This window comes from Andrographis paniculata, unplaced genomic scaffold (genome assembly GCF_009805555.1).
Source record: "Andrographis paniculata isolate CXL003 unplaced genomic scaffold, ASM980555v1 Contig73END, whole genome shotgun sequence".
Lineage (NCBI taxonomy): Eukaryota > Viridiplantae > Streptophyta > Magnoliopsida > Lamiales > Acanthaceae > Andrographis > Andrographis paniculata.
In genome coordinates this window covers 366,969-394,904 of record NW_026137610.1, presented here as the reverse complement: position 1 = coordinate 394,904, position 27,936 = coordinate 366,969, and the positions used below count along the sequence as shown (strand labels likewise).

Sequence of the window (27,936 nt, the reverse complement as noted above, 5' to 3'; positions counted from 1 at the left end):
GATTGATTTTAATAGTTCTATTTTTGTAAATACAGAGAAAAATAATATTTTATAAAAATAAAAAATATGTTAATATTTATATATATGTATATATATTTTTTTTTACTATAACATAAATAAATATTTTTGACTATAACAAATGAAAATTGTAAAAAAATAATATATTAAATTGAAACAAAATAATATTGAAATAAAGACCATACAAACTACTTCAAGAAAACCAGCTCGAGTATTGACATAATCATATTTAATTTATTTTTCTTGAGATCAATCACAAGTGTTCCAAGAATGCAAAAGATCAAAGGACTGCGTCCAGACAATATATTCAATTACCAAATCTTTCAACAACCCAAGTTTACAAAGCACTTCAATTCCCCAACAAAGTATCAAATAGAATAGATGTTATTTAATGACTTCTATATACACTGAAAAGTGGCAGAAGATGAAAATTGATTAAAAAATAAGCACACAAACTCAATGCAAGACGATGATCTCAATTACTGCCAATGTTTTTGGAGTTCCTCAGATTTTGGAACTGAAATCTGCAAAGAAAGGCATCAGATTTACTCGTTATTAGAAATTTTTTTACCGATATGAAAAGTATTTAGGATTGAAGTAACAACAAAATCAACAAAAGGCAGTAGCCGTGTTTCAAGTGAATGTAACAATTCACAATCGGTAAAAGGAGACAAAAAAATAACATGAACATAGAGCATGGATGGACCACCTTAAAGGGCCATCTCCCTTTGCAATTCTGCGAGCTCATCATCTTCATCTTCAACAACCCTTGCCGGTTGTTTCCCAGCTTGAGTGCGTACAGGTGCAGCAGGAGCTGTTGTTGCAGGTTGCAGAAGCTCATTTTCCAGTTCAGCTCCTTCTAGTTCTTCAAGCTCTGCCTCCAACTCATCCTATGGAAGAAACATAAGTTAAAAAGCTTTCGCCTGAATGAAATAATTGAGGACAAGGAGACATTGAACAATGGACTACCTCATCAAAATCAGCTGCTGCACCAATTGGCGTTGATAATGCTTCTTGAATTTGTTTCATGTTCTCGGTCTGCTCGTTGATCTCGTCCATTGTCTTGTCAACATCATCAATGTTACTACATTGAGAGAAGCCCTTAGTAAATGATATAATCAATAAAACTCCAATGTACCAAGTCATTGTACCATAAGAGCACAGGGAGGTTCCATTAGTTAAGCTCCCAACAACTTTATCCATTTCATGTTAGAATTTATAGGCATCCCATTCAACAGAGTTATTACATAAGAATGTGGGTAACTTACGTTGCTTTCTGCATAGCTTTCATTGCAGCTGCTCCGGTTCTCAAAGCATCAACCGTTTCTGTTGTAGCTTTCGCTCCCTCTAGCATTATCATCTGTTTGCACCATCCCCGACCAAAAAAAAAACCAATAAATACCAATTCATATGATAAACAGGTTTATACACAGCAAAATCTGTCAGCAGAGAAAATGAATGATTGAATAGATATTAAGACAACCTGATCATGAATGCGCAACTGGAATTGACCAAGCTGTTCTATTTGCTGCTCATAGAGCCTTTTCCGCTTTAAGCATTGTATTGCAGCTATAACAATGTTGTATCAGGAATCACAGTAAAAGGATTATAACTGTAACTAATAACCAAGGCATTCAATGTCCCAAAATTAGGTTGACAAGAATTCATAACCTATAAGCACATTGATACCAAAACGGAATTACCTTTTGATTGTGATATCTAAATAACAAAGAAGATATGCAATAACCAGCCACAATCTCTAGTAAGTCCTAATTTGATCATACCTCTTTTATTTTTAGCTTTAGTAAATTCCTTGGCCTTTTCAACTTCAGCAGCAGCCTTCTTCTGCAGAACTTTGTCTTTCTTCTCTAGCATCTCAAGAGTCTACATACCATGGTCAAGCAAGCATACTACTCACTAGGCAGAAATACAACTTAAGAGAGATAACATAGAGTATTACCATATAAATGTCTTCGAAGAGAATTAGACAAGTAATAATATGGAGTTACTAACATTTGTCATTAAAATACATGCAATAAGATAGTATCACCATCTTAGGCATATTTAAGCAATACAAATTATTAGGATTTATCCATGTATTCTAAGCAAGAATCACATACATTCTTATGAATAGCAATAGCTAAACATTACCTAAGAAAAAAATTTTAATTTGCAAGCAAATCACAGATGAAAAAAATAAAATAAAAATGAAACCATGCCTCATTCAGTTTGTCCAGCGTTGCCAGAGCATTAGTCTCTTGCTTGGGCTTTCCGAAAAATCGCGCCAACATCTTCGATTGTTTATCTTAATTAAGAACAGAATTGTAAACCCTTAAACCCTGCAAAAGAGCCAGAATACGTCGGAAGCCTTGATCTAGACTTATAACCGATTCCTAATTCTCCAAATCGATTCACAACAAATATTTAGGAAAGGTTATCAAAATTCCCGTATCCAATTATGCATTTATACCTAACCTTGTGGCTTCACCAACCAGAGAAAGAGCTAACTTCCTTCCCGGAGATACGAAGATTAAATCTTTGCGAAACTTCCGTCAAGAAGAAGATATTAACGAAGCCACAAGTCCGACTGCGAGGCCAATTACGATTCCGGATCGATTTGGGAGACGAAGTCGATCGCGTGACGGTCAGTGTCTTTTGCAATGTGACAGACCCGTTGGGGACGCTGGAAATTTTCATTATCGTCCTTACTTCTTTTTAATTTAGAAAATGGTACTCGATCCGAATTGAAGATACTAGACCCGATGTCCACCTATAGTTGACGTTAGATTGCATCCAACGGCTTAGAATAAGCCACGACAGCAACCAATTTTGATGCCATTAATGACGTCTTAATTATCCCTTTTATTATTTTCCGTTAATATTCAGAATACAGAGTAAGGAAGTTAGGCTGTCCACCCTGTCCTGCAGAACCACCAAATCCAAATTCCCATTCCCACGCATATGTGTTGGAGCATGCGATCGTGAATCCGACATCACGTTCTTCCCACAACACAGGACGCAATCGCACAATACGATTTGGGGCATCTCATAGATTTTGCAGCTCAAGTTCTCATGTGCTTGGTCTTCGTCCTGTGTTCATTCGAAAGTGCGTGCATTGTGTGTTAGATGGTGGCTTCCATTGCCTATTTTGGGAGTTGTTTTGGATGATCACAATACTGTTTCTGTGAGTGCAATTTTGCTTTCTATTAATAGGATTCACCGCTGTGTATGGCGTTAATTTAGTGGGGAAGACGAGATCAAAGAAATCGAGCACTTTCTGGATCACGCCTTATTATTTTTTCTTACGAGTTGAAGTCGTCGCTGTAGTCAATTTCCTCTTGGTTTCTACTTGGAAATTGCTTGAATCATCAGGTCTTTCCTTCTCGTGTCTTTTTCTTTCAACTACATGGAGAAAATCTGCGTATTCGTGTATCAAATTCCTACTCTGACTTCGTTCCGCAGAAACAAGAGCCGAGGCTGTACCCCCTTTGTTTCGCTTCACTGTTAAGTTCTGAAAAAGATGTTAGAAAAACTTTAGATTTCTAGAAGTGCCAGGAACTCCCTGAATGTTATCAGTTGTACTGGTTGAATCGGGTGATTTATTGAGATTCTTGTAGGATTATGATACTTTCTGATCGTAAACCAAATATATTTGATTGAATCAGAGGTTTTTCTGATCCATGGAAGATGGCAAAGATCCTGTTGTGGTTGGCAGAACTGGTCAGACTAGGGTTTTGCCCCAAAGGTTGCTCCTATTGCTTGGATTTTTCCTGGTTTTGTGTTTCACTTTCTCTGTAGTTAGTATCTATATGATTAGGAACTTTGGAATTAATAGTGTTGTGACTGCTGTAAGGCCGGATTTATTTCCCTGCAATGAGGAAAAGTTAAGCTTAAATCAATGGATCAAGCCCACATCCAATCTGATGCATAAGATGAGTGATGAGGAGTTGTTGTGGAGGGCATCTTTCGTTCCCCGAATAAAGCAGTATCCGTTCAAGAGGGTTCCAAAAATTGCATTCATGTTCTTGACTAAAGGACCATTGCCGTTGGCTCCTCTTTGGGAAAGGTTTTTCAAAGGGCATGAGGGGCTGTATTCGATATACATTCATTCATTGCCTTCCTTTGAGGCAAAATTTTCAACCTCCTCTGTGTTTTACAGGAGACAGATACCTAGTCAGGTTTGTGCCGTGGCACCCTTGTTCTATGTTCCTTTATCTATTAGCCTTATTTGTGAGTCCTTTAGTAACGTTTATGCTTCTTCAAGTTTGAGAAATTCTCTGTATTCCTATAATGATACATGGTTTGTCTCTGTGTACTTGTATGATCTGTTATTGAAGCTGTGTGCCGAATTTGTATACGTTGTTTTCAATGTAATTAATTTTTCAGCTTAAGTGTTGGATTCCAAGACATATTGAAATGAAATGAAATGAACATAAGCTTTAACTATCATTGTTTTGATACATTTCAAAGTTGAATAGTATTTCTAGCCGCTGTTTCATTTCAATATGCTCTATGTAAACTCACTTTTGGGGCCACTTTACCTTAGTACTCACTACCCATATCTTTTAAACGTGTTTGCTTGGTGTTTTGTCATTTCCTTCTGTCTTCCTAGTTGTTGAGTTTGCCCTGAAATTATCCGGTCAAAAATACAGGATAAAATAGATTTGATAGAAGCTCTATTCAATTTGCTTATCTGACTTATATGGACATGTCTAGGAACAACATGGCTACAAGATTGCTCTTTTTTCTTCCTCATCGAATCCAATGTAGTAAAAATAGTGATCAACTACTTGTTGGTTTTCAATTTTTAATTAAATTCATCGTGGATCTTTGTAACCTCATGTTTTATTTGAATCCCTCATCGGCAGGTCTCAGAGTGGGGAAGAATAAGCATGTGTGATGCTGAGAGACGACTCCTAGCCAACGCCTTGCTTGATATATCGAACGAACGGTTCATCTTGCTTTCGGAATCATGCATTCCTCTCTACAATTTCACTACAGTCTACGACTACCTAATGGGATCCAAATACAGCTTCATGGGTGCATTCGATGACCCTGGCCCATACGGCAGAGGTCGCTACAACCCCAACATGCTACCGGAGGTCAACATATCGGATTGGCGAAAGGGGTCTCAATGGTTCGAAGTCAACAGAAAACTCGCCCTCTACATCGTCCAAGACATCAAATTCTATCCAAAATTCGCCATGTTCTGCAAACCGGCATGCTATGTGGACGAGCATTATTTCCCGACAATGCTGACCATTCAAGCCGGACATCTCTTGGCTAATCGAAGCATCACTTGGGTCGACTGGTCGAGAGGCGGCCCTCATCCCGCCACATTCAGCGCCTCCGACATCACGCCGGAGTTCTGGAACAAAATCTATGAAGGTAAAAACTGCTCCTACAATGATCATCCTTCCTCAATTTGTTTCCTTTTTGGCAGGAAATTCTCTCCCAGTGCCTTGGATCCTTTGCTACTGTCAGCCCGAAAGTACTTTGGTTTGTAACCAACTTAACTGTAGGTCGTGTCTGTGTGTCTGTCCTTTGTAATATTAATGGAGGTGAAAATTAAATAAAACTTAGAGAGCTATATAAAAAATCTGAGGGGGGGCTACTCTCTGTTGTTTATTTTTGGATACAAAGAGACAGGAAAGGAATCCTGTTTGGTCGAAAGAAAATCAAGGGTGGGATTGGGGTAGTGAATGCCTGCTTGTCTCTGCTGCATGTCGTGTCACTGTATCATTGGGTGAAGAAGGTTCTCGAACTTGGTATTAATGGCCTCAAGTGTTTTTTCTCCCTTTTGACGTGTCGACGTGTGATTGGTGCAGCAGCAGGTAGCACATGCTCTCAACTCAGCCGCATCTGAACAATTATTCGCACTCTACTGTACCGGCATTGCGTCAGATTTAATTCTCTTTCATACTTTGAAATTTTGAATACGAGTTTTTTTATTTTTTTTCTTCTTTTTATTAAAGATTTGTAGACTTTATTATTGTTGTTTTGGTATGGTAAATTAATATTTAAGAGGTTTTTTTGGGTAAAATAAACAGTATAAAATTGATTTAAAAATTCTTGATTTAGGCATAATTTGAAATTTGAAAGAGTTGTGTGGGACAGGGACTTTTTAACAAAGGGGGGGAAATATTTATGGCTGGCATGACTATTAGGCTGTCGTATCAAACAGCTGTCAGTACACCGCTTGCCAGTCTGTAAGTTTGGGCAGCTGCCCGTGAAGTAGAGACGCTGCCCGTAACCGTCTCTCTGACGGGTATATAGTGTGCGTTTCAAAGTTCGGGAGTGGAAATAGAGATATTGTAAAGTCATTTCATTAGGAATTCTTCAATTTATTCTCTCACGCGCAGAGCGTAAAAGTTGTGGTAAGTGCAATGGCGTCGTGTCAGACTAGAGCTTTGCTTGTAGCTGTTGCACTGGCAACTATTTTCGCTCTCATGGAGAGCTCGGCGGCACAAGAGTCTCCGGCGCCAGCGCCAGCGCCGGAATCGGCTGCTGGAGTTATGTCGCCATCATTTGCCGTCGGTCTCGCTGTTGCGGTAGTTACTTTCGTCTTTGGTTCTGCGCTCAGGATCTGAGGTTATGGTGTTCGTATATATATATATATACACACGTAGTGGAGTGTATCTCTGCGTCCTCATACGGCGTTTTAGGCATTTATGGAGTTGATTTGTGGTTTTGTGCTCATCTATTATTAATATTATGTGTTGGTTGTCATTGAGTTTTACTTTTAGGAATTTCTGTTGGATATATTTGAATTCATTTGCTCTTGTAAGTATTTGATCTTTTATGCATTATATATTATGTTTTGATACTAAATTTAGTGGTTTCTTTTTTCTGGTTGCTTGAACTGATTGGAATTTTAGTAGATCTAATGTTAATAGATTTTGATATGAAGCACATGTTATTTTCCATTTTCTGAAGAATGCGGAGTTCATTAAGTAGATGTGCAGCCGGCCTCTGGAAATAGATAATTATAGTATGGAAAAAAATAACAAAAGAACACAAGAAGCATTAAGATTATATCTAACTTTACAAAATTAATTAAACGTCGAATGCAGAAGAATGTTGGATTTTGTCGTCCTCAGTGAAGTTCACTGAATGAGGCCTGGGAAGTTCATCTACGGTTGAGAATTTTCAATGTGTTGCTTGTACAATAACGTTTGCTGATTTCTGTGATATTTGTGAGGAGTCCTGCCTAGTGTTGACATGAACATTGCTAGTTAGTTGTAGCAGCGAATAATTTCGATAATTGCAATTTTAGGAAATCATTGCAATAATTGCAACGATTCGAACGTAGAGTATGGTCATTAGATGCTTTTTCAGTGTAAATATCCAGCATGATTTACGCGATAGTGTCGGTGCTTTCTATTAATTTATTGCCAAATTCCAAATCAAAGTAGAGAGCAGGTGAACTAGTTGGGAAAACAGTATAAAGCCATAATAAGTGGGCCCCATTACTGGAACAGTGTCTGTTCTTTTGTTGGTGGAAATTTTTGCCTTTTTATCCTCGATATGCTCACTCCTTTTCTAACTCAGAGCTACAATGAAAATTTCACCTACCTACAGACCATTTTTAGCATTTCCTAGAGATGCTTTCGTTGTTCATTTGATGGTCTAATGAACATAACAAGCCCTCCTTTTTAGGTATTGAGAGTTGCACATTTTAACTTATATTCTCACCTAAACATATTTTTCATTATTTAAGATATATACCCGCGCAGAGAGGACAGAAAAGAATACGACATGATAATTAAATTGAAAACCAGCCATGTGAACATGAATGAACAAACAAGTCTGGAGAGTTACAGAGGAGAGGAGGACAAATAGAAGTCAGTCAAATTTTACAGTCCACGGAAGGTCCATGCCTTTCATGAATCCGAATCCGAGTCCATATTTCCCATCGCCTTTAATCCCCTCGGTCTCTGCAAAATGGAACAAATGACCTTTTATTATTACTCCCCTCATTCAAATCTATATTATTTTTTTAAAAGTAAAAAAATTACTCGCTCCATCCGCATGTAAAGTAAATATTTATTTTTAACACGATGTTTAAAAAACAATAGTATTTTAATTATAATTGGTAGTTAAAAATAGCATAATAATATTTTTGCCCTTGCTTTTTTTGTATAAAAATAACGATGCCATGTAAAGTATATTTGGGAAAAAATGAAATATTTATTTTATAATTGAGCGTCGATATAGAACTTCCTAGCTGGACGGAGGAAGTTATATTTTTGTATTTTTTTTTATTATAAAAGAAAAAATAATAATTATTAACGCAGGGAGCATAAAATATGATAAAAAATGAAATCATTATTGTGTTTTACTAAATAAACAATAAATACCTTCTTTGAAACCTTCTTCTCTCTGACCTCGTATCGTTCCATTGTCAAATCGCTTAACCACGCCCCCGGACACACCAGCTACATTCATTATATACATACATACATATCCAGAAAACAAGATAAATAAAATATCAGAAACAGGAATGGCTAGGATTTAAAGAAGAATACAAGATAACTACATATATATATATATACACGCATCAACGATGCCAGCGCTCCCCATGTGCTACTGTTTTGTTTTTTTGTTAGCAGATCTGTGTCTGTGATATGCATGGCTGGCTAATGGGTATGGCTTCTCTCTCCGCCAAACAAAAGTTTAAAAAGCAAAAGCAAATCCACAATTCCTAAAGTGTGAGAAAAAATAACTAACAAAAGTTGTAAAACAAATTTTTTTATTGATGTGAGCTAGCTAGGGGTATAAATGCCATTCCGAGGGCCAGGGCAACTTGGAGCCTAATTATTAAACCATACCTTTCATTATATAGTCTTTTTTTTTTTTTTTTTTTTTTTTTATATATATAAATTATTTACTAAAAATAACTTTTGCTATTTTCTATATTCATTTTTAATCGTCATAAAAGAACATAAAATACTTGCAAAAAATACATTTACCTTGTACACAAAAATTTAAACATATAATCTAATGACTAAAGTGTACTACTTTTTTTATATTATATTCAATTCTTATCTTAAAAAGATTAAAATAAAAAAAATAAAAGTCAGACCCCAAGGTGTGCTTCCTATTTTTTCATATTTTTTTAAAAACCTACAGTTTTATATTATACATAATTTACACCAGCTTTAATTAAAAAGCATCACATTCATTGTAAATCTCTCGTTAACAAGTATATATTAATTCAAATCCCTAAATCAAACTGTGAAATGCCTCCATGTCATTTAAGAGAAATTTCAATAACAAACATGGGAAAAAGGTCACACCTCTAGCCTCTACCCATCTATCTGCCTAATCCATTATTCCCAATGCCTCCACTGCTCTCTCTCTCTCTCTCTCTCTCTCTCTCACACACACACACACATACAGAGGACAGACATAAAAAATAATAAAAATCCACCCAAGAAATTGTAGGAATTGTGTGTATTGTACCCACCACCACTAAGCACTAATAATTCTCTCCACCTAAAAGGTACCCACTAAAAACTGTGTGATTCGGCTCTTAATCTACTTAATTATTGAAGAGAAAGTTAACTGCAGATTATGCGGTTAAGTATGTAATGGAAGGGTGGTTCCAAAATATCTAATAAAATAATTCTCCCTGCGCTTTTCCTTACCAACATCATACACTCTCTCCTGAAAAGATAATTCCAGATTCTAATCGATAGCACACATTTTCTCACATGGTACAAGAAAATTGAGGCAATGACAACTTTAAAACTTGTGTCCTACTAGTGATTACTACCATGGCCGCCTTGGATTCAATCATTCTAGCATGTAATTATCTCCTAGATTGGTCATTGGAAGTATATGATGGAACTAGAAAGACCCGAGGGAAAAGATCCCCACCATTCAAAGCATCATATTTTTTCACTACCTAACAAGCAAGAAGTTAATTCCTCCAAACGCAAGCAAAGGATCATGAGACAGAGAGAGATAGGGTTAGAGAGAGAAACTTTGAATAAAGGGTTGGAGATGAAGGGAACTTACATTGAGTGTGCGTTGAATAAACTTGGCTCTCTTCTTGGGTCTCTGAGGTAGTTTGGATCCTTTAATTGCCAAGAAATCCTCTTCCTTTTCCTTATTTGTCAAGGCAATAACAAACTTTGGGAGCCATACGGCGGCGATTGCATCACCACTGCCAGACAACCCACTTTTCTTTCCATCATGGGTTGCCTCTGATGAGCCAGAACCACCACCTCCACCGCCGTGGGGGTCATTATGGTAACTATTCTTGTTATGGTGGTGATGGTAGATGTTATTACCAGCGGCGGCGCTACTTTTCTTGCAGTCTCTGTCAGGGGATGCCAATCCCTTTAGCCCGTTGCTGTGACCCCTCATCCCAAGCGTATTCTCCGAATTCCTAAAGAGATTGATTGAAACAATAAGCGGAACAAGTTTCAGAATCTGTACAGCATCATAAGGAAATACAACTTTATAGTCCAACCCAAGGTATATCAAATAAGGAAATACTGTTATATACCAAGAACATTAATAATCCAGAAAATTACACGGAAGCAACCTTTAATTACTTAACACTAACAACATAATAGTAAAATAAATTTCACAGTAGGAGAGAGGCTTTACTGAAATAGGCTTGTGGGACAGTGTTCTTGGATCACAGGCGGAAAAAAAAAAAAAGTAGTTATGAGAGGGTTTGTATTGTTCCCCAGTTCTGACTTAGGTCAGCTGTTGTGTCTCAAGAAGTCAGAGCAAACAACAGAGACACACTAAACACGAAGAAGAAAAGACGTGGAGCTGTTACCAAGAGAAATTTGAGCAATTAGATGGGAGAACTACTCAACGCATTTCAGAAGGGTTACGTGTCCACATTTTCTTCTACGGGCTGTAGATCTAGCAATCTATTCTAGCAGAAATCAATAGAAGGTTGAGGAAAGGAACTGAGGACAAACGGTGGCCCACTTTCCAAAGCCCCCAATGAACAAGCCCCAGGGCATAAGAGCACCACAATTACGACTGCAAACATTTTTATTTTTATCTTCACGATAAATATATGAAGATATAGAAATCAATATTGATCATTTTCACAAATTAGGTGTAACATATACAGCAGAATTTCACATCGGGTGAAAGCCAAATTCAGTAACATCAATAGGCTGTAAGTATAATAATTCCCCATCATATATATCACAAACAAATTCTTAAGAATCCATGAAACTTAAACTAGATTGGTTTGGCCATCACTATTTTCATTTATAAACAGACGGGAGGCCAAGTAATTAGCATATAAAGAATTAGTCATCTACAATCAAGGAAGGAACATATAGTTTTTTTAATCTTTTTTTTCAAAAGACGGCTCTTGATAAGGGTTGAGCGCAAAAATAGACAAGCTTACCTGTTACCACGCAGACAAGGAGAGTAATATAAGGGTTCTATATTAGAAAGCCCCCTTCTTAAACGTGGAGGACTGAAAATAGAAAGTAGCTAGGATGGGACTACCATAAAACAACAGAAAATCAAACAAATATTCATCATTACTATAGTAGTAGTATTTTTTATGGTAAAAAATTAATAAAAAAAAAGACCGCCTTTATTCCTAAATACTGCCAAAGAAAGTCCACGTAAATAAGATGATTATAAGATTCAATAATTTCGGTTGATTACAGCAGGCATATCCCCAGAATCCCTCGACCCCAACTCTACAGTCACCTCAACAAAAATCTCATTTAAAAAATTCAACTAATATTTATCACATTATCCACGCGTGTCAGTCACGCGAGATCCACATATCTTTCTTTATAAAAAGGAAAGACAAAAAACCGCCTACCTCAGAAGTCGATGAGACGGAGAAGCCGGACGCTGACGGAGGTTTATATACCCGTTATCGCCGTTACTCTTACCGGCATTAATGTTGTTCAGCTGATTCGAATTCGCCTCTCTACTACTGCTAATAGTGCCATTCAGATCCGACCTAACAACCCGCCTATCGACACGGGCCGTTGTCCGCTGAACAGGACCAGTACCGGACGGGGTGTTGCTATGGTCCTTAGCCTGGACCTTCATGCACCGAAGCCGTTTTTTGTTTCCCCACTGTAACACAAAGTCAGGCGACGCCGTAGCGGTTGACCTGGACTCGAATCTCAACAGCAGACCATCGCGACTGGTAGAGTTGGTGTTGTTCCTCTCCATCTCCTCCCCCTAAGTAAACCTGAGACCGTCAGATCACGACAACGTTACGTCATTAACGGAGGGTAATGTTATGTGAGGCAAGCTGTAGATCGACTTTGAGCGATTTACATACGGAAGAGAACACAGAAAATAAATCGAAAATTTTCAATTGTCCACTTTTATTTAGCCAATTACCCGTAAAGAGCAAAAGTAGTTTAGGGGATTCAACATTGAGCATCTTATTTGCCAAAAACCCGAAAGAAAAAGAAGAGAAATTGTTTGATGGTAACTTTACATTTCAAATGCGTGAGAGAGAGAATATTTCCATTCCTCGAAACTCATGAGGAAACTAAGACAAATTGTCATCAAATACGTTGCATCAAAAACAAAGTTGCAAAATAGAACAAAATATGGAAATTTGGGATGAACTCGGTGAAAAATGAAGCTGAAGCCATTTGAACAGGGAGGCTCGAAATTTTGGGGGAAAACGAAAGAAGCAAAGGGAGGAGAGGCGGAAACTAAGAAAAACCACCATGGTCGTTACCTGGAAACCTCAACTCTCTTCCGTAGCAATCTTCTCTTAGTCTCTTATAATCACACCGGAAAAAAAAAAGGTTATCCGAATCTGCAATTACAGGAACCAGGCACTGAAATCTTTTAGCAATCTACATTTCACAACCCTAAAAACTAATGAATTTCTGATCTGACCTAAACAAACTTACCCAAGACAAACAGATTATGATGTTGAAGACGCAAAACGAATTATCCAATCAGGAAAAACATCAAGAGAAGAATTGATGTCGAATACGCCGAAATACCTCCAAATTCACAGCAACTTCACCCGATTTACTTTTCAACCCAGTGCGGTATGTATTTCAACGAAAATATAAGGACAAATCAGAGGTCGGAATTGAGGTTTGTCAGGATTTCGATCTTTATATCAGGAAACTGATATGGAATCTCCCAAAAATGTACCTATGATACAAAATTTGCTACGGCGTTAATAACACACACAAAAAAAAGCAGCGAAAACGGGAAAACAATGACAATCGGAAACTTACGAACCGAAGTATCGTCCCCAAACTCCTATCTAACTCCAACGACCCGTTCGGAATCCTGGCGTGAAAATCTCCTTCAATATCCTCAGAACACCACCTCCAAAATGCATCTGTCGTTCAAAAAACGTCAACAATAGCATTAAAAACATATTACATGAAATAAATATACACAAAATCATTAAGAATTCCAAAGTTCTTATCAGCCATACAAAAGAGTAACTCGTATACTCGAATTACAATGACTCCCCTGCATTTGAACTCACCAGACAACACTCTTTCCCACAGTTTCCCTCAATTTCCTAACCTCTTGTGAGAGAAATTCCAGTCGCCTTGTTCGTGCGGAGAAAGAAAAGAAAACACGAAATACTCTTCTCTTTCCCCTTCAAACCACCTATTTTATACCCTCCTTCTCTTCACTCCATCATCTGCCACCGTCGAAATATAATCAACGGTGCAGATTTGTTTTCGTCTCCACTGTGAAGACGGCGTTTCTGTGCACACAAGACGTTGACGGCGTTAATTGATTTGACGGAATCTTTACCTCCGTTGATGTAATATTTTATTTATTTGCAACAATTTAATCAATTATTATTGGAGCCTTCTGGCTAAACCACAACCGCAGTTGGCCACCAGCTCCCAGCGCGTGTGCGTGATTGCTTTAACTCGGGTTAGTTAATAAACTGTAGTCAGGACTCAGGTTAGATATAATCCTCTGTTTTCTAACATAAAATAAATAAACCTATTACGAAACCCTAAACTAGTTCTTTTCTAAATTAAATTAAAATTTAATAAAATCACAGCATAATTAAATTAAAACTATAAGGGAGGGGATCTTCCTTTTTTTTTTTTTAATTTTTAATAGAGAGAAAACAAATACAGTTGAATGATAAAACCAATAAAAAGAGTAGTTGGCTATAGAAAGAGTTGTCAGCCTTAGGGTGTGTTTGTTTGAAGTATTGCGAAGATTTTTATTATTTATTATATATATTTTTAAAAAATATCAAATCAAATACCTATTTTTTATTTTTTATATTATAATAAAATTAATTTTACATTCAAAATATCACATCAACACCTATTTATATCATATCATACAACTATTCAAATTCAACTTCGATTTTGAGTTGGGATTTGAATAGTAAAAATTTTGAATTTGAATAGTTGTATGATGTGATATAAATAAGTGTTGATGTGATGTTTTGAATGTAAAATTAATTTTTAATATAATATAAAAAATGAAAAATAGGTGTTTGATTTAATATTTTTAAGAAGAAAAAATAGGATGAACAGTGAAAATCCAAACAAATCTCTCAAACAAACGCACGGTCACTAGATTTGTAAGATTTATCAATATATTAAATTGAAATCGTCATTTATCGGTTCGATTTGTGCATGTTTAGGTTTGAACCGCCGCCTGTTTTCGAACCGGAGAACCGGCGGTTGAAGCAAATCCACCAAATTATTTATTACTAAAAGAAAAGAAAATTAATATATAGTACAAATAGGCCCATATGAAAAGGCCCAAATTGAAGGCGTCCAGGAATAAAATCCTTCTCGTGGTTTGCCGCCTGTGAGTTTTTTTTTTTTTTGGCAGAATCGTACCCACTTGTGGTTCCTCTCTTAGCTCTACTCGACGTATCCGAAGGTTTGTGTAAGGGGTTTGTGTTTTCCTCGCTCACTGTACTTGTTTCTCTAATTGCTCATACGTTTATGTTATTGTGAATCATTTGGTTTGTATTTTTAATTTTTTTCGAATATGGAAGCTATGTCGTTGGTCGCCTTATTATGTTGGGTTTGTGATTGCGCGTGATGGTGGGAATATTATGCTTTTGTTTTGAGATGTGTCTGTTTTCACCGTTCGATCCCGAAACTGATTTTTGGCTATTCAGTTGGCTTGGTCTTTGAAACTGATTTTCACCATTACGCCGTGGAGTGTTTGGTATTTGTTTATGTTAGCATATGGACGGTGACCTACGTGCCTGGTGCAGTTTCTCATCGCATGGAAGGAGGAGAGAGCTTGTTAGACACGCTTTTTGATGAGGAAGGTGTTGATGATACTCGAGATGTTGAGATGCTTGACGTTGAGGAAGGTGAATTAATTGAGGAGAAATTGAACACAAGAGGGGAAAGTTGTGATGGTAGTGATAAGCTAAATCAAGGATCTGACACGAGGATTTCTAGGCGGAGGAAGAAGAAAAAAAGAAAGAATAAACAGAGAGGAGGAAATAGCATTGATCCTAATGTAAATAATATCAATAGGTGAGGATTTCATAGCATTATATTGCCCTACATTGATATATGTTTTGCGTTTTTGGTTAGTTAATTTTAAAATTGTATTTCAATTTTAGCATTTCGCACTTGATGACAAGCTTTAGAAACTGGGTGCATCTTCATGGATGAGAAAACCACGGTCATTTGATCTTGCTGGTCAATGTATATGGTAGCCCAGCACTATGTTATAAGACATGCTTAGTCAGTATTAATCTAATCAGCAGATATCCAGCAACATTGTTTTTTGCTACCTTCATAAATCTCTACCTCAATATTTGAGCCTTCATATCATATTGTTGATGGATGTGTTTTTCTTGTGTCACTCTCCTTAGGTTTGTTTTGGGTGCGTGCAAGCGCTTGAGAGAGAAAAAATCTTATCTTATGTGGACTGCTGTTGGTTGTCTTGGTGTATCTGCTTTGAGTGATCTTATCAACGAGGTAAAAGAAATTTTGGTTACTTGTTTTGGCACCAGTCTGATACGATGGTCTGTCTAAATTGCAAACAGTACTTGTCTTGATTATATTGCTTGACTTGTTTCTGACTACTTGATGTTGAAAAGCTATATATAAAAATCAGTCGTTTGGTTTTACAAAAGCAGGAACAATTTTCTTGGTAATTAATATAAAAGGTGAGATTCTGGCATTCTGCACAGCCATGTTACATGTGTCATAAGGACGACCAACTTCCTTTCCTTAGTTCTGATTACCAATGTTGTCTCCCCTTCAATCGCAGATTATTCGGGAGAAGAAGTTATTGCTATCATGCAAATGAAACTTTGATCTGAGATAGCTTCTTACTCAACTGCACCATGTTTTGATAAATATAGGTAGATTAACATAATGATTGTTGCCCTTCCTAGATGATCATGACTTTCAGTTTATATGATTGCTTGAGAGAATTTTCTGGCATCTATTTGATGAAATTCTTTATCAGACTCCACTTTGGCATCTTTGTCCACTTCTCTGCAAAGCATTTACTCCAGAGATTGTTGATGTGAAATTAAACTTATAGGTTGATGCCATTCAAGCTTGTGGTGGCCAGAAGACTGCTGACGGGCGCCGTTTTAGGAATGGTGGCGGCATATTATGGAATATCATTAAAGCACGGGATCCAAATGCTTACAAAGAGATAATGCGAAAGGGAAAAGAGTTTGAGGTAATGCAGTGTCTCCATTTTTTGTTTTCTAGACAGGCATTAAAACATAGCTGCAAATTTCTTTTAGAAATATTAAGACTCTTATTTGCAGTGGCCTTTTTAATGCCTTTGCCACAGTTGTTATACATGATGAGCATTTTCTACACTCTGCAGAAACTATTTAAGCAGCAATTTAATGAGAAGAAAGAACCCAAGCAACAAACTGATGCTGCTGCTGTGCTCAATCGCATGGATAGCCTGGCACTAAAGCCTGATGATCCAAATGAGCCTGAGCTGTCGGCTGCTGGGCAGAAGAAAGATGATCCAAATGAGCCTGGGCTGTCGACTGCTGGGCAGAAGAAAGGATCTGTTCATGATCGAATCCGAGTGCAAGTTAAATATGACGATTTTCTTGTGAAGGAGGAATGCTCCAAAGATGGAAACAACACTACCTGAATGAAGATTGACTGATACCTTCCCCCTCAAGGTCACATTTTTTGCACTTGCCTCTTCTTCCTCTCTCACTTTGGTGCTTTACTACTGTCACATTTTTCTTTTCAAATGATATGTGCACATTACAGTTGCCTGAGTTGGTTTTTGATCTTATTAGAGGGAAGGCATTTCGAAATTATTTGAATTAATATTTTGGGCAAATAATTTAGTCTAACAGCATTCAATTCAGTAGGAGGCCTTGATAATAAAATGGAGAAAGTACACTGCAAAAGTAACACAAGACAATTTCATGAATACACACACATCTTAACTACTTCCTACAGTAAAAACCAACAAGACTAGAACACAAAACACAATTTTCACTACATAAGGTCTGTTTTCTTGATGATGAGTGTTTTTTCATTCACTGGATAGCAATGACACTGCCTTCAGCCTGTGCTGCTTCTGGGACTGGCGATCTCTTTATCAAAGACTTGGGTATGTCGAGGTCGTCCTGCAAGCAGCGCTGCTGGGGATGGCTTAAGAGCACACACATGTGACGGAATATAGATCGTGTCAAACCTCGACCACTCTCAAATACATAACCCTCGTACTCACTTATCCTCTCAAGTGCCTCGACCAAGGTATCGAAAACTCTTTGTGGGCAATTATCAGGTCCGGGTAAGTCATGAATGTACACAACGTCCAGAGTGAAGAGCTTCAGAGTTGTCGGCAGCTGGTATTGTGGTGGCATAGATGATCTACAGTAGATTAAGATCTGTGAAACAGCCGGTAAAAGATGATGTTAGGATTTTGATGGCTTAAAGGGTACCGGAAATTGAAACAATGTTGCAAGAGTAAACCTATAAGGAAAATGGAAGTTTAATGTCATCAGAATAAAAACAAACCACTCTTGCAACTTAGCTTTTCTGCACTCTTTGGGCATCAAACAGGGGATTAACATTAGTTTCAAGCATAAAAACAAATTATGAGAGAGTCTGATGAGTTAATTCATGCTTACCACTCTGAAAATCCGGTTTTGTGCACGAGATTTCTTCGATTCATGAGTCGCTATTCTAAATAACTGTGTGAGATCTGCAAGACTTGATGATGCATCCACAGAGACGTCTCGCAAAGCAGCAACAACAGAGTCAACTTCACTGCTGAATTCCTTCCGGAGCTATGAGCAAACAAAGGGGAATAAATCAAATCCATACATAATAATAATAATAATAATTCCAGCTATAATATGGAAGCACGCACTCACAATCCTAGAAATTACGAAGAAATTTTGGTCATACCCAGTAAGTGGATTTCGACAGGGCGGTGAGTGCGAATCGATGGTCGGGGTTGATGGTGCGTTTAGCGTGGACGAACAGCGTTATCGCCTGCTTTATGCACTCTAATCTCGTGTAGGGTTTCCCATTGGGGCCGATCACCTTCATCTCCACCGACGTCTCGGGACCTACATCGATGCAGAATAGAATGTCCTCACTCGACAATCTACCAGCTGGAAGAGTGTACGCGCCGCCGCTCCCGTCATGTGCCGGCGGGGGATCGAAGTTCTTCACTTCCATGGTGTACTGTTTTTCGTCTCTTGCTCCGTTAGGAGGGTTGGGAGGGCGATTTAGTCATTTCAGAAGATTGCCAGTTTCAACCCCGAGTTGAAGACAGGTCGAAGCTCGAACTAACTCTTTAAACATGCCATCACCTATTCTACAAGCTCGACTTTCGAACTACCTGTGGTTTAAACTAGGCTCTTTAATTCCGCTTCAAGCTCGAATTTGACTCCTCAAATTAAGGTTTTGTTTACACTGGAATCTCTTGGAGATTTTTGAAAATAAGTGAAAATGTATTGTTTAAACACGGCTGAAACTATAACCAAAATTTAAATTATGTTATTACTCATTTGATTATATAAATAGGTGTTATTGTAAAATAATGTCATGTAGCAAATTGGATGATTAATCATTCTTTTTAATTGCCTATATAAAGGGCTATATAAAGGGCTATGTATTTAATGAAATGATATAATTGATTTTTGCTTCATTTTCATCCTATCTCTCGGCTCTCTCTCTCAACCTCTATCTCTCTCTCTATATTATATACACACCTATACATATATATCTAAGTTATCAATATATATTAAACTATAGTTATGTTTGATATATTTTATAACACGTTATTAGCATTTTTTTTGTTGTTTTTGTTGTATTACTCGAAAGGTTGCGGAATTTTTGGTAAGTATTTACTTTTTTTTTAATCATGTCTAATATAGCAAAATTTGAATTTCCCCCACTGACAATTACCGGAAATAATTATATGCCGTGGGTAATGGATGTCGAAATGCACCTCGAATCCATGGGACTTTCGAAAACAATAATTAGTGAAAATGAATGCACAAATCAAGAACGTGCAAAGGCAATGATTTTCTTGCGTCATCATATTGACGAAGCCCTAAAAATGGAATATTTAATGGTGAAAGATTCATTTGAACTATGGACAAATTTGAAAGATCGATTTGGACACTTGAAATCTGTTATATTACCGAAAGTGAAACATGCATGGCAACACTTGCGATTGCAAGATTTTAAAAACAGTTGTTGATTATAATTCCATGATGTTCAAAATCACGTCCCAGTTAAGATTTTGTGGAGAAAATATTTCTGATAGGGATATGTTGGAAAAAACATTTACCACGTTTCATGCCTATAATATAGTTTTACAGCAACAATATCGAGAAAGGGGTTTTAACAAATATTGTGATCTTATTACTTGTCTGCTTGTTGCTAAACAGAATAACGAATTATTGTTAAAAAATCACGAATCGAGGCCAACTGGTGCGAGTCCATTCCCTGAAGTGAATGCGACTCAGTGTTTAAATAATATGCCTAGATTATATCGCGGACGAGGTCGCAGTGGACGTGGATTTGGTCGTGGACGTGGAATAAGTCGTGGACATGGAGCCGACCGTGGACGAGGTCGTGGCAGGTTTGTTTATTACCGTCAGGGATAATTTGATGAACATGAATCAAATAGGCCTATGAAGCGGCCTCAGAACGATATTGGTCAGAGTTTAAAGAAAAACGAGGATAAGTGTTATCGTTGCGGAATGACAGGGCATTGGTTCAGAAATTGTCGTTCCAATTCTTATTTTGTTGAGCTGTACCAAAATTCCCTGAAACAGAAAGACAAAGTGCCTGAAGAAGTTCAAGCACCGGAAAATGTCAATCCCCCAAAAATTAATTTTTCAGAGAATGTTGCCAGTGGAAGTGGGGGTGATAAATGTAATGATAATACACAGCTAGATGTATCTGATTTTCTAGTACACCCTGAAGGTGGGTACTATGAAAATCCCGGAAATGCGATATAAATGCATATAGAAATGTGTATATATTTTTGTAACACATGTAGTTTTTGCTCCCTACATTTTGTAATGATATGACAGCTATGTATTTTCTCCAAAATTTTGATATATTTATTCTTATATTTCTCCTAGAAGAAGAAATATGAATGCTGAGCACGTTATAATGAATAATATGGAAGACAGTTCATGTCTCATTGATAGTGCATCAACGTACACTATTTTGAAATATATGAAATATTTCACCAACCTGAAGTTGGGAAAAATTGAAGTGAATACCATAAGTGGTTGTGCGAAGTTAATTAAGGGCTCTGGAAAAACGATAATATTTCTCCCCGAAGGAGTAAAACTTGATATCCAAAATGCACTATATTCTAGTCAATCTCAAAGAAATTTGTTGAGTTTTAATGATATTCGCAGAAATGGATATCATATTGAGACATCAAGTGTGGCAAATAATGAATTTTTGTTGATTACAAAATTCATTGATGGACATAAATATATATTAGAAAAATTGTCTTCATTGTCTTCCGGATTATATTGCACAAAGATTAATGTGGTTGAAACATATCTGGTAGACCAGAAGTCTACAGATTTTATGATTTAGCATGACCGGTTTGGGCATCCCGGTAATACTATGATGAGACGAATTATTGAAAATACCAATGGCCATAACTTGAAAGATTAAAGGGTATTAAATACAAAAGAGTTTATATGTGCTGCTTGCTCAAAAGGGAAGTTAATAATTAGACCATCATCGGCAAAAGTGGGAACTGAATCCCCTTCATTTTTAAAACGAATTCAAGGTGATATATGTAGACCTGTAGATCCACCATGCGGACCATTTCGATATTTTATGGTACTTATCGATGCATCTATTAGATGGTCGCATGTGTATTTATTATCTACCCGCAATTTGGCATTTGCGAGGTTGTTTGCTCAAATAATTAGATTACGAGCTCAGTTTCCAGATCACCCAATAAAGAAAATTCGCCTTGATAATGCTGGTGAATTTTCATCCAAAATATTTGATGATTATTGCATGTCTATTGGAATTGACATTGAACATCTTGTACCTCATGTACATACTCAAAATGGTCTAGCTGAATCACTTATAAAAAGGCTGCAATTAATTGCAAGACCTATGCTAATGAAATCCAAACTTCCCGTATCTGCTTGGAGATATACAATTATGCATGCAGCAAAACTGATAAAATTAAGACCGACAAGCTATCATAGCTACTCCCCAGTACAATTAGTGTACAATGAAAAACTCAATATTTCACATTTGAGAACTTTTGGGTGCGCGGTTTATGTGCCAATTGCACCGCCCCAACGTACAAAAATGGGCCCCCAACGGAGATTGGGGATATATGTCGGGTACGAATCACCATCTATCATTAAATATCTTGAACCATTAACTGGTGATTCGTTTACGGCTCGTTTTTCTGATTGTCATTTTGACGAGTCGCATTTCCCGATATTAGGGGGAGAAACTGATTAACTGAAAAAGAAAATTACTTGGAAAATACCATTCAATTTTCTTGATCCTCGTACAAGTCAAAGTGAATTAGAGGTACAAAGAATTTTACATTTGCAGCGAATAGCAAATCAGTTGCCTGATGCTTTTTGTGACGCCAGCAGGGTCACTAGATCTTATATAGCTGCTGAAAATGTACCTGCTAAAATTGTTATTCCTAGAGACAAAATACAAAGTGCTAATGAATCAAATGTACGCTTAAAGCGTGGCAGACCTGTAGGTTCCAAAGATAAAAATCCTCGAAAGAAAAGATGAACAAATGAAAGGATTGTAGATTTGAATGTTAATCAAAACCCTCAAGAAACAGATAGTAACATGGATCAGATTTCTAGAGAAGTTGATCCTGATAAACTTGATGAGGATGTTAATCCTAATAGAATTTCTTCTGAAAAAAATGAAATTATTGAAAATTCAATAAATTATGTTACTACTGGAAAGCATTGGAACCGAAGTGATACAATTATGGATAATGCTTTTGCATATAATGTAGCACTTGATCTAATGGAAAATGACGAGGATCCAAAACCTACATCAGTTGATGAATGTCGGAAAAGAATAGATTGGCCAAAATGGAAAGATGTGATCCAGTCTGAATTAAATTCACTGGCAAAACGAAAAGTTTTTGGACCGATTGTTCAAACACCTGAAGGTGTTAAGCCTGTTGGCTATAAATGGGTATTTGTTCGAAAGCGAAATGAGAATAATGACTTGTTGCCCAAGGTTTTTCACAAAGACCTGGAGTTGATTTTAATGAAATATATTCTCAGGTAATGGATGGAATAACATATCGATATCTTGTCAGTTTGGCAGTACATGAAAATTTGGATATGCGTCTGATGGACGTTGTAACTGCATATTTATATGGCTCGTTGGATAGTGATATTTACATGAAAATCGCTGAAGGATTTAGTATGCCTGATGCATATAAAGCAAAGCCAAAAGAATGTTATTCTATTAAGTTACAAAAGTCTTTGTATGGGCTCAAACAATCTGGTCGCATGTGGTATAATCGTCTCAGTGAATCATTATTGAAAGAAGGATATGCCAATGATTCTATTTGTCCGTGTATTTTTATAAAGAAAAATGGGAGAAATTTTATAATAATAGCTGTCTATGTGGATAACTTGAATTTAATTGGAACCCCTGAAGAAATTCAAGAAGCTATTGAATATTTGAAAAGTGAGTTTGAAATTAAAGATTTCGGGAAAACGAAATTTTGTCTTGGTCTACAAATTGAACATTTGGAAAATGAGATTTTGATACATCAATCTGCATATACCCAGAAGGTATTGAAACGATTTGCAATGGATAAAGCACATTCATTGAGTACTCCAATGGTCGTTAGAATTCTCGATCCTATTAAAGATCCTTTTAGACCAAAAGAGGAGAATGAGAAAGCACTTGGTCCTGAAGTACCATATTTAAGTGCTATTCGTGCACTAATGTATCTGGCTAACAGTACTAGACCGGATATAGCATTTGCTGTAAATTTATTAGCCAAATTTAGTGCAATTCCAACACAACGACATTGGAAAGGAATCAAACATATTTTTCGTTATCTTCAAGGATCTATTGATCTTGGTCTATTATATCCAAAAGGATCTCGACATAAATTGATTGGATATGCAGATGCTGTGTATCTTTCTGATCCGCATAAAGCCAAGTCTCAGACTGGCCATATGTTTACTTGTGGCGGTACAATGGTATCTTGGAAATCCACTAAACAAATATTAACCGCCACATCTTCAAATCATGCAGAAATAATAGCAATCCATAAAGCCAGTAGAGAGTGTGTTTGGCTAAGATCAATGATTCATCACATTTTACAGAATTGTAGTTTGAAATCTGAAAATGATAATCCTCCCACTATTCTGTACGAAGATAATGCAGCTTGTATAGCGCAACTGAAAGAAGAATATATCAAGGGAGATAGAACGAAACATATTTCACCGAAATTTTTCTTTACTCATGATCTCCAGAAAAATGGTGAAATAAATGTGCAGCAGATTCGATCAGACCAAATTTAGCAGACTTGTTGACCAAGGCTTTACCGACCACAACGTTCGAGAAATTAGTAAAAATCATCGGGATGCGTCGGTTGCAAGATTTCAAATAATGTCCAGATCAGGGGGAGCGATATTTCAAGTGATGTCCACATCAGGGGAAGTATTCTTAATGTATGAATGACGTACTCTTTTTCCTTAACTAGGATTTTTGTCCCATTGGATTTTTCCTAGCAAGGTTTTAACGAGACGTTTTCATTGCAGTTAATGACACCTAAGGGGGAGTGTTATGAGTCATTTGATTACATAACTAGGTGTCATTGTAAAATAATGTCATGTAGCAAATTGGATGATTAATCATTCTTCTTAATTGCCTATATAAAGGGCTATGTATTTAATGAAATGATATAATTGATTTTTGCTTCATTTTCATCCTATCTCTCGGCTCTCTATCTCTCTCTATATTATATACACACCTATATATATATATATCTAAGTTATCAATATATATTATATATTATAACTATAGTTATATTTGATATATTTTATAACAAATTCGATTTGAAATTTATACATGTTATATAGTTCTTCCTTTCCTCGAAAAATATGTCAACTTCTTTTGTAAATTTTTGGCACAAAGATTTTTGTTTTTTAAATAAATAGTTTTAAAATTAACCATAAAAAATTATATGGATAATATCAAAATATAATTAAATTTATTTTATTTTTAATAATTTTATATTTATTTAATATTAAAATATTAGAATTAAAAAAAATATTATATCTTTTTCACATACTGTGTTTAATGAAAATAATTATTTTATAATATAAATAATTATAAATTAAAATTAAAATAATTAATTAGTTTAATTAAAATTAAAAAAAAATAAATTAAAAAATTTAAAATAAAATTAAGGTATTGAATCATCGGTACCTTGCGTGGCACTGTAAATCAAATTAGTATTGCCATTGGATTTGAGACTACAAACGGACGGAAGAACCCGAAAAGTTTCTTGCTAGGTTCACGCATAGTCGCGCAGAAATCGAGCAGAAAATGGCTTGTATGCACGATCACAGTTGCGAAGAGCACGATTGCTCGTCTGATTGGTCTCTCTATAAGCACATAGATCTTTCTAAGGTTCAAACTTCCGGCTTTATATTTTGTTTTACATATTTGACAGGATATAAATTATTTGTGTTGTGTTTTCTTATGAGTGTCAATTTGTTTGTGTTCGATTAGGGTTTCGAGCCGCATAATAGGTTCGAACTCTCTCTTCTTTTTTTTTGAACGAATTATTTTCAGTGTTTCGATGATCTTCTGAAGTTTGGGGAAATGGTGCCCCTTGGGGGTTCATAAGTTGTGGAAATAGGAGAAGTGAAGTGTTTTGCGTGTATGTCTTCATGATGATTGTAGTTTTAACAGATCCATGGATGGTGCTTTGTGTTCGTTGTGTTAGTTACTGAGATTGATTGGCAGTTTGTGTTTAGCCTTGTGCTTCGCTAAATTATGACGTTCTTAGTTCTGGCGCTGCCAGTATATTGGTTATTGAGCAGGTAAATCAAGCATGACTGCCCTTGTATCTTCTATTTGAATGTTCTGTTCAAATCTTACAACTCAGATTCATTGTCTGAGAATTGTCTAAATCTTCAATCTAAAAATTGTTAGATTGTAGTTTTACTTATAGATGTATGTATATTGTGTAAGATTAACGTATAGGAACTGACCAGTGTGTTATGATGTGCAAAAGGTATCTGCACTAAATGAGGCTGTTTCTGGAAGTGTAAAGTCAGTATTCAGAGCCTGGGAACAGCGCCTAAATTCTTCAGAGGTAATTCAAGTGCTGAGGTTTTTCTCTAATATGTGATCCTTACATACTTATATATGTCTGTAGAACAAAGGCTCATTCCCGATCTCGTAATACAGGGATATAAAAACATGACCACTGTCTTCTCCTGTAGGTTCTCTTATTTTTCCTTTTTAGATTACGAGCACATATGACTCACCAGTTTCGACTCTATCAATTTTAGCATCTGAATATAATATGTACATGCTTAATGGTTTTGGGTTGAGTGCAAAAGAAGCATGGTTTAAGTGTACTGTTATTGTGATGTGGAGACACTGCTACATAGTTGAGCAGTTGACACAATAAAGGATTATGCAGGCACACTGGCAGAGTTATATTTGTTGAATTTGATTGTGGGTTTTGCCTTAATTTGATTATATCATTGAACATGTGAATTTTTTTTGTTACCGACTGTGACAGGGTTACTTGGAAAGCAATGAGGGTGATCCAGAATTGATAGTCTTTATTCCGTAAGTGTCAACCTTCTCCTATGCCTACTTAAGTGTTGAGATTATCTAACTTTTGTGTTTTTCAGTGAAGAAAAAAATTGGTTCTAAGAAAGAGAGTCAAATTAGCAATATAAGGCTTATACAGATTATGCAAGTGTTGATAAAATTTGGTTCATTCTGCAAACAAAACACTACCCAAAATATAGAGTTATGGAATTGAGGATTGTAATTTGTGTTGTAACATTTCTGATATCATTGTGTTCATCCTGGCATGGTTATTCAGTTTTACAGAAATTTGAAACTTGTATTACTTGGTGTTTTGTGTATGTAGATTTACATCAGATGTTAAGCTAAAGAGCATTTCTATTGTTGGTGGTGCCGAGGGAACGAGTCCTGCAAAGATGAGAGTGTGAGTTTTAATAGCTTGCATTATATTCATACTGGTATTACAATGTCATTTTAAATTTGTAGCTTTGCTGAATGATGATATAACTTTTGTGCTCACTTTAGATTACACTTAGTGCAATTTTTCTTATGCTGTTTGTTGCCATGTATGTATCCTCGACAATGCAGGTTCATCAACCGGGATGGTATTGATTTTTCGGATGCTCAAAGCATGCAACCTGTTCAGGTGCGGGTTTCCACTTTTTACAGAAAATATACTAATTTCTATAGTTGATTGACTTATTTCAATCGTCCTAGGAGTGGGACTTGGTGGAGAATTTGCAAGGAGTTCTGGAGTACCAAACAAGGTGAATTTAAAACTTCTGAATGAGTGTCAATCTTGAATTTCTTAGTCTAACAATACACATAAGTAGGTACTCAAAATTTCAGAGCGTGGGGAACATCACTTTGCATTTCCCGACTAATTTTGGTGCAGAAACAACCCAAATTCACTACATTGGGTTGAAAGGAGAAGCCACACAAGTAAATATATTTACATTAGAAATTTGCAATTCGCCACTGTTTTTCTTTAACATCCCCTTGATATCATTCCAATGGTTCACAGCTGAAGAGGGATGTTGTTGCGACAATAGTGTACGAACTCATGCCAAATCCTTCAGATCACAAGTGAGTCGGTCCTCTACCAAGCTAATCTAATTCAATTCAATTTCAAATGATTGAAACTCAATACATTTATATAGTGTTTAACCAAAGGATATTGGGTGTTGTGCAGAACAAAATCTGAGACAGGAGGTGGTCTTTCACAGGTTTAAGTCAATAAGTCCAGGCATACTGCACAGCTAAAGTAATGGCTATGTTGTTAAACTTAGCTCATGCAAGATTGATATATTATAGCTCAATGTAGCTGTAAATTGAAGTTTCAAGAGATTTGTTTCCGCAAATGTTTTGGAAGTGGATCAAATCTTAATCCCTCATCCCTCTTCGTATTTAGATCAAGTAATCCACAACCAAAATATCTGGCTCCATTTAGACAATTTTTTGAAAATTTAAAATTAACTGATGTTCTTAAAAAAATTAATTAGTATCACAATCTTCAAAATAGAGCATTATATAGGAGGTGGTCTTGGGTTTGCTTGGGGATGATGTTTATTCTCATTATGTTTCATTTGAACTTAACCATCTCATCACAACGGGCAAAAGTCATAACATGTCCCCCCAAGAATGGTGTGATGAGATAAGGATTGAATCTGTGACC

At 36.4% G+C, this 27,936-nt stretch overlaps 6 protein-coding genes across 17 annotated transcripts; 3 read left to right on the top strand and 3 right to left on the bottom strand.

The window, feature by feature from the left end:
• Window positions 1-289: 289 nt before the first annotated feature.
• LOC127265755 (vacuolar protein sorting-associated protein 32 homolog 2-like) lies at window positions 290-2,716 on the bottom strand. 3 transcript variants are annotated; one of them, XM_051295733.1, is made up of 8 exons: window positions 2,489-2,716; window positions 2,238-2,357; window positions 1,803-1,902; window positions 1,502-1,587; window positions 1,287-1,378; window positions 988-1,102; window positions 728-908; window positions 290-542 (listed from the first exon to the last, which is right to left on the bottom strand). In XM_051295733.1, the coding sequence occupies exons 2-7, from the start codon at window positions 2,307-2,309 to the stop codon at window positions 729-731; spliced, it is 645 nt and encodes a 214-aa protein (XP_051151690.1). In that variant the 5' UTR covers window positions 2,310-2,357; window positions 2,489-2,716; the 3' UTR covers window positions 290-542; window position 728. The 3 variants fall into 3 exon arrangements, with proteins under 3 accessions (XP_051151690.1, XP_051151689.1, XP_051151691.1); XM_051295732.1 differs by having other exon boundaries at window positions 2,494-2,715; XM_051295734.1 differs by lacking the exon at window positions 290-542 and having other exon boundaries at window positions 571-908; window positions 2,494-2,716.
• A 199-nt stretch (window positions 2,717-2,915) lies between these two features.
• On the top strand, window positions 2,916-6,880 carry LOC127265736 (glycosyltransferase BC10-like). Of its 2 annotated transcripts, XM_051295702.1 has the most exons (3): window positions 2,916-3,763; window positions 3,872-4,196; window positions 4,887-6,880. In XM_051295702.1, exons 1-3 carry the CDS (start codon window positions 3,699-3,701, stop codon window positions 5,523-5,525), a joined length of 1,029 nt encoding a protein of 342 aa, XP_051151659.1. In that variant the 5' UTR covers window positions 2,916-3,698; the 3' UTR covers window positions 5,526-6,880. The 2 variants fall into 2 exon arrangements, with proteins under 2 accessions (XP_051151659.1, XP_051151658.1); XM_051295701.1 differs by having other exon boundaries at window positions 2,916-4,196.
• An 882-nt stretch (window positions 6,881-7,762) lies between these two features.
• LOC127265737 (uncharacterized) lies at window positions 7,763-13,657 on the bottom strand. 7 transcript variants are annotated; one of them, XM_051295705.1, is made up of 9 exons: window positions 13,502-13,657; window positions 13,242-13,348; window positions 12,903-13,155; window positions 12,725-12,805; window positions 11,840-12,220; window positions 11,408-11,479; window positions 10,042-10,414; window positions 8,379-8,456; window positions 7,763-7,955 (listed from the first exon to the last, which is right to left on the bottom strand). In XM_051295705.1, the coding sequence occupies exons 5-9, from the start codon at window positions 12,199-12,201 to the stop codon at window positions 7,902-7,904; spliced, it is 939 nt and encodes a 312-aa protein (XP_051151662.1). In that variant the 5' UTR covers window positions 12,202-12,220; window positions 12,725-12,805; window positions 12,903-13,155; window positions 13,242-13,348; window positions 13,502-13,657; the 3' UTR covers window positions 7,763-7,901. The 7 variants fall into 7 exon arrangements, with proteins under 7 accessions (XP_051151662.1, XP_051151660.1, XP_051151663.1 ...); XM_051295703.1 differs by having other exon boundaries at window positions 13,246-13,348; XM_051295706.1 differs by having other exon boundaries at window positions 12,999-13,155; window positions 13,246-13,348.
• A 1,168-nt stretch (window positions 13,658-14,825) lies between these two features.
• Window positions 14,826-17,250, top strand: LOC127265674 (uncharacterized). Of its 3 annotated transcripts, none has more exons than XM_051295605.1 (5): window positions 14,826-14,883; window positions 15,227-15,497; window positions 15,842-15,947; window positions 16,522-16,665; window positions 16,819-17,250. In XM_051295605.1, the coding sequence occupies exons 2-5, from the start codon at window positions 15,238-15,240 to the stop codon at window positions 17,098-17,100; spliced, it is 792 nt and encodes a 263-aa protein (XP_051151562.1). In that variant the 5' UTR covers window positions 14,826-14,883; window positions 15,227-15,237; the 3' UTR covers window positions 17,101-17,250. The 3 variants fall into 3 exon arrangements, with proteins under 3 accessions (XP_051151562.1, XP_051151565.1, XP_051151566.1); XM_051295608.1 differs by having other exon boundaries at window positions 14,845-14,896; XM_051295609.1 differs by having other exon boundaries at window positions 14,870-14,889.
• A 51-nt stretch (window positions 17,251-17,301) lies between these two features.
• On the bottom strand, window positions 17,302-18,861 carry LOC127265675 (uncharacterized). The gene is made up of 3 exons (XM_051295610.1): window positions 18,378-18,861; window positions 18,098-18,256; window positions 17,302-17,854 (listed from the first exon to the last, which is right to left on the bottom strand). The coding sequence occupies exons 1-3, from the start codon at window positions 18,651-18,653 to the stop codon at window positions 17,501-17,503; spliced, it is 789 nt and encodes a 262-aa protein (XP_051151567.1). The 5' UTR covers window positions 18,654-18,861; the 3' UTR covers window positions 17,302-17,500.
• Window positions 18,862-24,929: 6,068 nt separating this feature from the next.
• LOC127265491 (uncharacterized) lies at window positions 24,930-27,729 on the top strand. The gene is made up of 9 exons (XM_051295304.1): window positions 24,930-25,121; window positions 25,732-25,812; window positions 26,248-26,297; window positions 26,608-26,685; window positions 26,850-26,907; window positions 26,979-27,028; window positions 27,095-27,203; window positions 27,286-27,347; window positions 27,454-27,729. Exons 1-9 carry the CDS (start codon window positions 25,038-25,040, stop codon window positions 27,491-27,493), a joined length of 612 nt encoding a protein of 203 aa, XP_051151261.1. The 5' UTR covers window positions 24,930-25,037; the 3' UTR covers window positions 27,494-27,729.
• The last annotated feature ends 207 nt before the right edge of the window (window positions 27,730-27,936 follow it).

Bases quoted from the DNA above. Each gene is read 5' to 3' on its own strand.
- LOC127265755 (XM_051295733.1), bottom strand. From the start codon at position 2,309: ATGTTGGCGCGATTTTTCGGAAAGCCCAAGCAAGAGACTAATGCTCTG. The intron at 1,103-1,286 runs GTAAGTTACCCA...CTCTCAATGTAG, and splicing joins AAAGCTATGCAGAAAGCAAC to TAACATTGATGATGTTGACA. The intron at 909-987 runs GTAGTCCATTGT...TTTCTTCCATAG, and splicing joins CAGCAGCTGATTTTGATGAG to GATGAGTTGGAGGCAGAGCT.
- LOC127265736 (XM_051295701.1), top strand. From the start codon at position 3,699: ATGGAAGATGGCAAAGATCCTGTTGTGGTTGGCAGAACTGGTCAGACT. The intron at 4,197-4,886 runs GTTTGTGCCGTG...CCTCATCGGCAG, and splicing joins GGAGACAGATACCTAGTCAG to GTCTCAGAGTGGGGAAGAAT.
- LOC127265737 (XM_051295705.1), bottom strand. From the start codon at position 12,201: ATGGAGAGGAACAACACCAACTCTACCAGTCGCGATGGTCTGCTGTTG. The intron at 10,415-11,407 runs GTAAGCTTGTCT...CAATCTCTTTAG, and splicing joins CCTTGTCTGCGTGGTAACAG to GAATTCGGAGAATACGCTTG. The intron at 7,956-8,378 runs GTATTTATTGTT...TCCATTTTGCAG, and splicing joins AGAAGAAGGTTTCAAAGAAG to AGACCGAGGGGATTAAAGGC.
- LOC127265674 (XM_051295605.1), top strand. From the start codon at position 15,238: ATGGAAGGAGGAGAGAGCTTGTTAGACACGCTTTTTGATGAGGAAGGT. The intron at 15,948-16,521 runs GTAAAAGAAATT...TTAAACTTATAG, and splicing joins TGAGTGATCTTATCAACGAG to GTTGATGCCATTCAAGCTTG. The intron at 16,666-16,818 runs GTAATGCAGTGT...TACACTCTGCAG, and splicing joins GAAAGGGAAAAGAGTTTGAG to AAACTATTTAAGCAGCAATT.
- LOC127265675 (XM_051295610.1), bottom strand. From the start codon at position 18,653: ATGGAAGTGAAGAACTTCGATCCCCCGCCGGCACATGACGGGAGCGGC. The intron at 18,257-18,377 runs GTATGACCAAAA...GTTTGCTCATAG, and splicing joins TGTCGAAATCCACTTACTGG to CTCCGGAAGGAATTCAGCAG. The intron at 17,855-18,097 runs GTAAGCATGAAT...GCTGTTTCACAG, and splicing joins AAAACCGGATTTTCAGAGTG to ATCTTAATCTACTGTAGATC.
- LOC127265491 (XM_051295304.1), top strand. From the start codon at position 25,038: ATGGCTTGTATGCACGATCACAGTTGCGAAGAGCACGATTGCTCGTCT. The intron at 25,813-26,247 runs GTAATTCAAGTG...CGACTGTGACAG, and splicing joins AGCGCCTAAATTCTTCAGAG to GGTTACTTGGAAAGCAATGA. The intron at 27,204-27,285 runs GTAAATATATTT...AATGGTTCACAG, and splicing joins TGAAAGGAGAAGCCACACAA to CTGAAGAGGGATGTTGTTGC.